This window comes from Beta vulgaris, chromosome 3, assembly GCF_026745355.1.
Source record: "Beta vulgaris subsp. vulgaris cultivar EL10 chromosome 3, EL10.2, whole genome shotgun sequence".
NCBI classification, from domain to species: Eukaryota; Viridiplantae; Streptophyta; class Magnoliopsida; order Caryophyllales; family Amaranthaceae; genus Beta; species Beta vulgaris.
In genome coordinates, this window is record NC_079204.1 from 11945981 (window position 1) to 11957781 (window position 11801).

Consider the following 11801-nt stretch of genomic DNA (forward strand, 5'->3'; position numbering starts at 1 on the left):
TAAACATACCAAAAACTCTGTACATATACAAAAATATAATTTACAACATCAAGTTTCTCCCTCCATAATTCCAAATATAGTTTATGGAAGGAACAATAAAAATGCACATCTTTCTTTTCCCTATCTGAGATCCCAAGAAGGGATTTCACACACAATAAACACAAAATTTTTATCCCTTTCTTTTGTTTCAAACATTTTTTTATCGTTTGGGAATTTTTATTTGTTTTTCATACAAGAAAATCTTCAGTTGATCCTCTAGGAGTTCTGTATCCATCGATTTTTGCTCGTATCTCCTCAATAACAAGCTTAGTAAGAAGTAATCCCGCGATCAAAGCTGCTGTCATCAACATTGTAAAGACTGCATCCCAACTTATAGCTGAGAAATAACCAGTAAGCAAAGGCCCTATTGCAGCCCCAATTGAACCCGTACCATCTATAATCGCGGTGACAGTAGCAAGTGCCCTCGAGTTACCCTTTAACGATTTATGCGTTCCTAGATCAGCTGAAACTGCGGTTGTAATTAAGGCATATGGTCCATTAACAAACATTCCAGTGATAAACATCAGCCCAATATTCATGTACATGTTGATGAACCCATAATTTCTGTACATGTAGAGAGCTGGGATGGTGAAATATGTGAAGGAAGCTGCTGTTATTGCCCTTGCATCGAGTTTGTCAGATACAAAACCAGCTAATATTCCTCCAATTACGCCTCCTACATCGAAGAAGGTTGATAGGTTCCCTGCTGTCTCACTAGAAAGATATTCACCTCCTATCTCTGCAATATAGTACATGGAAATTAGTCATGAAGCAAAAATGTAGTCTTATATTGCCTTAGAAAAATGTAGTCTTATGTGTTATGTAGATGCAGACACTAGGCGTTAACCCACAACGAGTGATTTAATTGATAAGAATAGAATTTTACCAATTAGTTTTAATTGATAACAATCCAAAGAAGTAAAAAAAGTAAGTACCTGTATAACTGATGTAAAAAGGAAGCCAATACAAGAACGTATAGGCGACCAATTTCGCAAAGAACAAGCAAAGAGCATAATTAGCAACTCCAGGAATCTTCCATGCTTCCATGAATCCAATAGCCCGCTCCTCAGTTTGTGTTTCGTGTTCATCAATTGTCTCCAAAGGTATAAAGGGTTCTGCCAAGAAACCTTTCTTAGGAGAATTTGTATCTTCATCGCCCATATGCATCCCAACAGACAGGGGACTAACAGGCAACAAGAAATAAACAACCACGCCAAAGAACCCAATTATAACACCAGGAACAAACATAGACCATCCCCATCCATACTTCAACAAAGAAGATGCAACCAATGAGCCAGTGATATTTCCAACTGAAGTATGCGCATTCCAAATCCCCATAATTAAACCTCTCCCACCTTTTCCAAACCAATTTCCGACAACTGCGACAACTGAAGGCCACCCGGTTGATTGGAACAAACCGGCAAGCATTTGTACTACCAAATAATAGTAAAAGTTATGGATGTTAAACCAATAACCTAATCCAAATAATGCTGTAAATAAGCCGGTACCCAACATTCCAATGGTTAAAAACACTCTTAAGTTCATTCGATCTCCAAGGTGCCCTGAGCAGAACATTCCTGCAGCATACACTGCAAGAAAAGCCACATCAAGGTAACCGAGCAATGCAGTGCCATTGCTATCATTAAATGGCGCCCATCCACTTTCATTAGCACCCAATAATGTTCCATTTCCATTTGATAAGTTCAGGTAATTTCTTTGCCATGGGTAGGATTGTAAGTTCAAAGATGCTGATGTAGGTGTTTGAGGATCAAGGGCACTTTTGACTATACTCGAGGTTTTTCGGGTTAGATGGTATGTTGTGTATGATAAGAATGTAACTATCAATACAAGTCCTTGGTAGGTATGGTATGAGAGGGATCTCTTCCTTATATCTTCGATAATTCGAATTGCGAAAGGTCTTTCATCTTTGATCTCAATACTATGATATAGCTCATGAATTGAATTTATTGATGAACCCATAATTTTAGATCAAAGATAGAGGAATAAGGCCAAAGTTTTGGGTTATAGAGGGAAAATAAGGTTAATCTCTTCTTACATGAAACAAATCAAGCAAGCTGTAAACAAGAAACAAAGAAACACATATTAGAGTGCAATTACATCATTGTTTAATAAATCAATAATTTTATTATTTTATACCTCGAAAAAACAAAATCTAATTGATAATCTATTAGAGATTAATGAAAAGATTTTGACACAGTTTTCAATTTTTTTTTTCCAAATCAAATGAGTAATAACTAATAAGTAAATTATCATAGTGACTCACAAAATTATATTATTATCTCAATCAATTTGAGTAGATCATTCCAAAAACTCCATTATTCACCATCAATTTTGAATATTTAACCATTTACTAATCACTACTATTCCAAAAGCACAAAAATGTTTATTAACAGTATAACTTCCAAAATTATCAGCCAGCAAATAACAAAAAACTATTGATTTTAGACTCAACTTAAGCAATAAATTCCTCTGTTTCATGAACTAACCCAACAAACTCACCCCATTTTTTCTCCTTTTATAACTTAACAAAAATAATCATTATTATTAATGAGAATAATAATATAATCCAAACAAAACCCAGAATTCATAACACCCCTAATTTTTTTTTTCTTGCATGATAAGAAAAATTATGATAACAAAAAAAAACATCAAAAAAAATTATCTAACAATACCCAAAATTTAACGATCACCCTTTTACTAATTTTTTCTTTCTCTCAACAAAAAAAAATGCTAATTCTTCATCTAAGATAAGAAAGACTCAATCTTTTTAACATCCATTGTATTTTAACTCAAGAAAAATAAGTAAGAACTTGAAGAATTAAAGAGGAAATAAATGATGAAGAAAATATACCTTAGAAATAATAATTCTGCTGATATATAGAGTAGATTACTTGGTTATCTTAATATTCTCTCTCCTCTTTTCTGTTAAGACTTTGGAAGGGTATAGCTTGCTTCTCTTCAAGAAGAAGAGTTGGTTGTTTGAAGCGAGGCCGTTTTCAGAGCTTAACGTGGGATACTTATATGAAAAACTATAGGATATAATAACAATATAAATGTTATTATCCAAGTCAGTAACTTTTTGGTTTAGAACTTGCCAACTAGGAGGAGTGAAGAACTAGGGAAGTTTTTTTTATTTATTTTCTTTTTGCGTAGCGTATTTTCTCTACCTATATAAATTATATAATGACTTATAAATTAGTGTATTATATTTTTAATGATGGGTACTATCTATGTTCACTAAGATAATTAGTAAAGTTTTTACAGGTTCTACCTTTAATGTAAAACTAGTGTGGGTCTCGGGCGATGTTTCGGATTGTTACTTTTCGTAACTTTTTCTCAAGTGAAGAAAATTGACGTAATGACACGATACGTAATTGCATGATTTTGAAAATTAAAACTTTAAAAATTCAGGATGAAACCAATCGCTTAATCTCTTCCTATTATAGATAATGACAAGATACTATTATAGACATACACTCTTAATCCAATTCTTTGAACAAAGAATTGGATTAAGAGTGTATGTCTATAATAGTATCTTGTTATTATCATAAAAAGGTTAGGTATCTAACTACTTGTACACATCTTTTAATTAGATACAATTACAAGACATTATAATATTTTATTTTGAAATACTAAACAATGGAGTTATGGTGGATTAATGGTTAAGCTTTCGCTTTTCCTTTCAAAGGTCATGTGTTGATACCTTGTGTGACATTATTTTTTAAAAATTGAGGGTTTTACTTGAAAATAAAGCATTTGTATTATAGCTTTACATGAGAGTGTCACGAGGCACACAAACTTTCTTATGAACACCTTTTAATATATTAGTATAGACTAGTTTTTAAATGCTAGATTTGAAGTATTTATAAGGCTATAGTCTTTTGTATCTATATGTGATCGGTAATACTATAGTCTTTTATTTCTACTCGAATTATTATCTTTATATAGTAATATAGTCTCCTATTTTTATTGTAATTCTCTTCTTTTACAAAACTATAGTCCTACTCTTATTACAGTTCTATATTTCCGTACGCTTTTTAATATAAATTTTTAGATTTAGATTAGATTAAATGTTTGCATCACAAATATCCAAGTTTCTATTCTTTCATCACCAATCAAAAGTGTATATCACTTAGTCATATAATATTCGAACTAACTTTAGCGTTTAGGAGACATGTGTATTATTTATTTATCTTTTCATTGGAAGAGATTAAAAAATTTAGTGCAAAGGACAATTTCATGAGAAAGAAAGTCAATGAATAAAGTCAAAATGATTAACTATATTTAAAAAAATTACGTTGATTTTCATTTATGTCCTAACCATCCTCTATTTCTGTAAAGGGTTCTAGCTATCCTTTTAGATTCTCGTATCTTTTTCTTTTTGCGTCGTTCGAAGACCCCTACAAGTTTAACATTGTGAAACTTATTTGAAAATATTTGATATTTGTTTTAACTTATATGAAATAGATAGGCTCTTAGATTTAAGATATAGGTTTTATTATTTTGGACTAAATTAAACTGAATTTGTTTGAACTGAGCTGAATCATATTGAACTTAATTTGTTCGAATGAAAGTAAATAAAAGCTGTGAGAAAAAATTCACTGAACCGTCTAAATTTTTTTAAACTAAACCAAATTAAATTGAACTAAATTTTCGTTAATTAAGTCTAAAAGAACAAAGCCTTACTCTCCACATTTTGAGTGCCACTAGTTATCACTCCTAAGTCCTAATTTTGATTTCCGATATAAGGATATTAGATATATATGTGGATGAAGCAAAGTAAACCAAGGAAATGTAGAAGTGGGTCTATGCGGTTCAATTGGGAGAGGCAAAAGAGCATATTCGTTCTTTTGTCCTTAGATACGGACCAATCCGAAAGCATATTCCATTTATTCCTTCTTGTGCCATAATCCGGATGGGCATTTTTTTGTCACCTCAGAACACTGGTGTTTATTTTATTAATATTTTTTTTCCCATCAAGCACTCGAAATTTTGAAGTGATATATGTCTTTTAAAATTGATTTTTTCAAAAAAAAAATTGGCTGGATAAAGAGATATCTATCAATCATAAGAAAAAAAATGTAAAATCTTTATTATTTAAAACTAAAAATTGTAAACATGTCTTTATAATTGTTGTTTCTTATTTAAGACTAATTGATGTATTCAATTGATTGTTTTTTATTAAATACCACCATTTGCTTTTAATATATAGAGGTTGCTTTCTCATGTAGCATAAGTATAAGATAAATGTGTTTGGTTTATGCAAGCAAAGTCTATATAGCTTGCAGGTAGAGGTGGGTCCGGCCCAGACCGGCCCGTTGTCTGCTACGTGGGTCGCGGGCCAGTCACGGTCAAGAAATTTTATTTTCGGCCCGCATCGGCACGAGCCTGCGTGGGCCGGCTCGCGGGTCGAACGCTTCTTTCCTTTGTTTTTTACCCTAAAAATGACAAAAATACAACATAAAACATGGGTCAGGCCCACGGAAAGCACGAGGCCAGCCCGTGGACAAATTTTTAAAATTTCAAGTCCGGCCTGGCACGGTCCATCACTCATGGGCATGGGCCCGACCCGACCCGTCATTTCCTCAAGCCCGCGGGCCGATCCTGTGAACAGGCCGGCCCATGCCCACCACCCAAAAAAAAATAATCAATGAATTTTTAATAACAACAGATAATTTAAACCTGATAAAAGGGGATTTTTTTATCATACATATAGAGGAATTATGAACATGGTATACGTTACATATGGATGTATGATGAATGTACTTTTGATAAAGTTGTAACTTATAGTAGTATCTAACATTTAACAACGTATTTTCATTAGAAAAAAAAATTATAACTACTCTTTTTTACACATTTGAAACTATTGCATAATTTCTAAATTTTTTCTCAATGAAAATATCATGCTATGATCATATCATTGATCTATTTTTTATTTGGTTAAGTTAATTTTTTTCTTCTTGTTACAGAGTCCTTTAAAGTATAATTTTTTTCTTTTGATCCATAAGTATAATTAGAATTAAGGATGGTGTCTAAGGGTTGTTCTTTTGGATTGAACTAAACTGAATTGAATTTGTCTGAACTGAACTGAATTAAATTGAATTTGTTTGAACTGAGCTGAACTTAATTTATCTAGGAAAAATTATCTCTATTATATAAGGGAAGGGGGAGAGCAATGATGTCCTCTTTTGAAATGCCTATTTTGTCCCCTTTCCCTTTCTAAATTACAAAAGGAATGTCAAAATCAAAATCGACACTCAAAGAAAACTACCGAAAATTAATTTACAACTCTCACTCATAAATCACTTAAAAGAAGAAACTTTACAAATCACCATACAATGGAGAAAATCACGTTATAAAAATCAGCAATCACTCAAATAATCAGGAAACTTTATTAAAACTTAAAATTAACATACTGAACTAAAACTAATAACCTAGAACGTCAATACATACAAAAACATTTACAAAAATTTACTTACAAATCACTATTCTCAAGAACCATTCACAATTAATGGCGGGTCATGATAAAAAAAAATAGATGTGTATTTGTAGTGAAATCACAATTTAAAAGTTAAACAAGGAAAAAAATTATTTACTTTTTTTTAGTGTTTCCTATATATAATGAAACTTTTACATATAATTGGACCTATCTTTTTCTATTATATAATAGCGATTAATTATCAAGGTAAAAAGGTTTATGTAAAATATCATTCAAGAATTAAAGTACAACATATCTCTATTATATAAGGGAAGGGGGAGCTATGATGTCCCCGAATGAAGAGACCATGTTCCCCCTTCCCATTCTAAATTACAAATTCACTTACAAATCAAAGGGGCTTCAAACAAAAATACCAAAAATATAATTATACCAATCACTCACAAGTCAACTAAAATCATAAATTTGCATAATTTACTTTATGCAAATCACTAAAATGAGAAAACTTTACAAAAACTTAAAAATTCACTTACAAACTAATACAACCTATGAAAAAAGTGACTTGAAATCAAAGTATCCACTTTCTTTACAATTTATGAAGTACTGTACTTAATTCAAAAATCAACTAAAAAATTATAATATTAGAAATCATAAATAAATTCAATAAAATTTATATTTTGTTCATATAATTTAACTTTGAAAAGTAAAAAAAAAAAGAATGGTGAGAGACTTAAATGACAAAAACTAAACCAATCAAATTTTGCAACTAAAAACAATTTCGTATGTCTAATGTTCAAAATTTGACTCTTATGCCGAGGAAAATCGAGTTTCTGTTTCAAAAAAAATTCAAGCACGCATCGCGTGCAAAAAATTCTAGTTTTTAATAAGTCAAACTTTGGTTGATCTTCTCAAAATAAGTCAATCTTTTGCTTATCTTAGAATGAGTTAACCTTGTATCTACTTCTGCTGTAAACGAGTTAATGACGTTGAAATTGTGCTACGTGTCACATTTTAATAGAGGTGATCATGGGCCGGGCCGGGCCGCGGCCAAACAAATTTACCCATTGGTCGGGACGGGCCTAAATTCGGGCCGAATTTTTGTGTCCAAGCCCGCTATTTCGGGCCTAAATTAACGGGCTTTGCGGGCCAAAACGGGCCGGGGTAAAAAAATAGACTAAAAAGTTTTTGGCTTGCCCAAAGCCCGCCCAAAGCCAAAACAATACGGGCGGGCCGGGCCGGGCCAAAATGATCACCTATACATTTTAATAGGATTACATTGTGATTTAGCTCATTTATAGCAAAAGCATATACAAGGTTAACTTATTCATAGTTAATCGAAAGGTTGACTTAGAAGAACGCGCAAAGGTTAACTTATTAAAAATAATTTCTCCATTTATCTAAACTGAATTGAAATGAATTTAACTAAACTGAGTTAAAATGCATTTAACTAAACTGAGTTAAACTAAATTAAAGTGAATAAAAACCTGTGAGAGGAAACTAACTGAACTGAATTTTCCTGAATTAAATTGAACTAATAGAATTTGTCTTAACTGAACTACATTTTGATTAATTCAGTCTAAAATAACAGAGTGTTAGGCTCTTAAAGTATTCATAACAAGATAAAGAAAGAAAGAAAGCAAGAAAGAAAGAGATATAGAGTAGTTTAACAATAAGATTAGATTGAATTATGATAGAGTATTTTAACAATAAGATTATATATATATATATATATATATATATATACACATATATATATATATATATATATACACTCTTGTGAGAACACCTCCTCTATGTGAGAACACTTTTTTTATGTGAGAACATACGGATGAGATTCATTCTCACATAAAAAAGTGTTCTCACATAGGGACCTATTCTCACCGGATCCCAACCCTATATATATATATATATATATATATATATATATATATATATATATATATATATATATATATATATATATATATATATATACATATATATATATATACATATATATATATATACATATATATATATATATATATATATATATACATACATATATATATGTATGTATATATATATATATATATATATATATATATATATATATATATATATATATGTATATATATATGTATATATATATATATGTATATATATATATATATATATCGTGAGAACCCTCTAATGGTTAAAACCATGAAAACTACTTAAATTATCAAAAACTTCCTAAAATGAGCCAAAAAAAAGTAAAAAAAATGAGCAAAATCATAAAATGAATAGAAAACATTGAATTATCAAAAACGTAAAATAAGCAAAAATGTAACGGGAGAAAAATGTAAAATGAGCATAAAACAGTTAAATGAGAAAAAAAAACGTAAATTGATCAAAAAGTTGCGAAATGAGCATAAAAATGTTAAATGAAAAAAAATATAAAATAAGTAGAGCATAAAATGTGCAAAAACGTTGTGAAATGATCAAAATTTTCGTAAAATGAGGAAAAATGAGTGGTTTTCACGGTTCTCACCATAAGAGTGCTCATATGAACTTAAACCTATAGGTAAAATCCATTTTTTTTGTTAATATAATCAAGAAAAAAAAAAAAAAAAGAGGTATCATCACTGTCGCCTCCATTCCTCCCAAAATGTCTTTAAAAATTCTCATACTCTTGATTTCTTAATATGCAAGTCATCATCCAACCATTAAGCTACAACATTTAATTGTCAATCCAACATTTATATCACAAAGTCTTGTCAAATGACTTGGATATCGCTCGAGCCAAACAACTAATTTAATTTACTCTAATATTCCACTCTCTATAATATTTGATTTTGTTGTATATGGAGCCTTGAGAATATTAATATACATGGAATTCGATCCCACGTGAATCATAAGATTTATATTATGATCACCTTACACGATGTTACATATATTAAGTTATTTACATGCAATTTTTTTTTTTGTGATAAGAAGAACAAGCTTAACATGGCACCCTATTTTATATACATTCATGGAAACAAAACACTTAACATGAGTACATTCATCATACAACCGGGTGTATCATGTGCATGATACACCGAATACTATATTTCGCTTGGAGCTCTACCTATCATGTGATTATACTCATTTGTCATGTTAGAAATTGTTCTTATGTGACTAAATCCAAATCAGACCCGACCAAAATTGAATCCAACCGACTTCGATCCAATTCAATCTATATAGCATGTTTTGTAGCTATATTAAGTTTTGCATTTATTACTATATATATCGAGCACAACCTATAATTAGACTAGAATCTAATTCATTGACCCAATCATGTGCACATTTTAAAAGAAAATATCATCTCATTTATCACGAATGTAACTTTATTTTCGTTGAAAAGATAAATAAAATTGAATTGAGTTAATGACAGACTTAAAAATTAATTGATATAGATCTTGTTCTTTCGGAATTGAATTGAATTGAAATGAAACAAGCTAACTTAATTAAAGTAAAATTGTGAGAGAAAAGTAACTCAACTAAACTAAAACAAGTTGAATGGAACTGATCTGAGGTGAAACTAATAAAAAAACGGGGCCATAATGGTCAACCCTTAAACAAACGATTATAGATCTACTACTATAATACTCAATTGCCAAGTACTAGTTATTCTTTTGTCTGAATGAGCTCCGTGTGAAGTCATTGCCAAAATGCTGTTTCAAATATGCTTACGGTGGACAACAGCGATAGGGTAATATTAAATGATGAGTGTTTTGAATTAGGAGAGAAAGGAAAACAATGACATACTTCTATTATTCTTTTTTTCCACTTTTAATAAGGAGACTTTATTTCATCTTCTGAGGTTTACTCTGAACCACGAATAATACTCTCATCATATTTTTATTTATTAGGAAATTAAGTCAGCCCAAGGGCTAACCCCTACAAGGTTACTAGCCTATAGGAAACACCAACACATTGGCTGGTAAGGCATGCATAGCATGCTAAAGAAATACCCCAACATAATGTTGGGAGTAAAGATCGAACCCCTGACCTCATGGGCCAAGGGGGAGCGCTCTACCCACTTGAGCTAACTCTTATCCTTAATACTTTCATCATATACTTCATAGGTTTATCCACCAAAAAAAAAAATATACTTCTTAGGTTTATCCACCAAAAAAAAATTTTTTTTAGGTTTCTTTTCGAGTGCAACACTTTGACTTTTGCATTATTTACATGCGTCTCATTTTGACTGTATCTTTTTGCTAATATATAAAACCCAAAACGATCATATAAAATATTTTTAGATTTGTTTCAATGAATATTTTCATAATATCAACTTTTTATAACCTTTACAAATACTTAATTAGAGATTTTAATGGTCAAACTTGTGTATTGGCAACCATGAAAATCAAAATGTTGCACTTATTTAAAAACGGAGATTAGTATATAACTAGTTATTAGGCCAGGGCTATACCCCGGATAAGAACAGTTCATTTATTTAATAGATAGTATACAACTTCCTTTAAGTTGCTTTTCCTTATGGACTGCGTCTGCTACCAAATACTGAAATAAGTATACATATAAAGTCCCCTCAAAAAAAAAAAAAAAAAAATACATATAAAGTTCAAGCAGAAGAGAAAGAACAGAGCACCTTTACTTCTAGTTCTTTTTTTTTTTTTTTTTTTTTTTTTTGAGGGGACTTCTAGTTATTGGGAGGATAGTTAGTTAAGATTTACGGAAATATAAGTTTTTGGTGAATATGGAAATATATTTACGTAATACGTGAAAACTTTAAAAGAGCCTTATGTACTAGGCTACATGCATGAGATTAAACGAGGGCTGGGCAATAGATACACCTCTGTTTAAAGAAATAAAGAAAGTGATTAAGATTCAAATAATCGAATGAATACAGAGTATGTCATCCATTTTCAATAATTGGATTAAAATTTTTAGACATAATATATATAAGACGTGCTCGGTGCAAACTTTTGAGGTAGCTTTTTGTAAGTCAAAACACTAATTAAGAAAAAATAGGAGTGTTTTGTTAAATAGTGGTATGAGTAGTTTTTATTGGTAGAAGTGGTGTTTGTCAAAAGTTATAATTTGTAACTTTTGGAGTAGTGTTTAGTAGTGTACAAACTTTATATTAAAATTTTATTTGAGTTTTTGACTACTTATTTGTAAACAACTACTTTGACAACTTTTTTTTACCGAACATCAACCTATCATACCGCTACTTTGACAGCTAAAAACTAAAAGCTACACACTAACCACTAACAGCTACTAGCACAACTAACAACTACTCTCAAAACTAAATGCTACCATCGCAACTATATATCGC

The 11801-nt window shown here is 30.7% G+C and overlaps 1 protein-coding gene across 1 annotated transcript; it reads right to left on the reverse strand.

Annotated features, from left to right (window-relative positions):
• LOC104906615 (putative glycerol-3-phosphate transporter 1) lies at window positions 1-3071 on the reverse strand. Its single transcript, XM_010695390.4, has 3 exons — window positions 2912-3071; window positions 975-2114; window positions 1-778 (listed from the first exon to the last, which is right to left on the reverse strand). The coding sequence occupies exons 2-3, from the start codon at window positions 2017-2019 to the stop codon at window positions 228-230; spliced, it is 1596 nt and encodes a 531-aa protein (XP_010693692.1). The 5' UTR covers window positions 2020-2114; window positions 2912-3071; the 3' UTR covers window positions 1-227.
• Between the last annotated feature and the right edge of the window lie 8730 nt (window positions 3072-11801).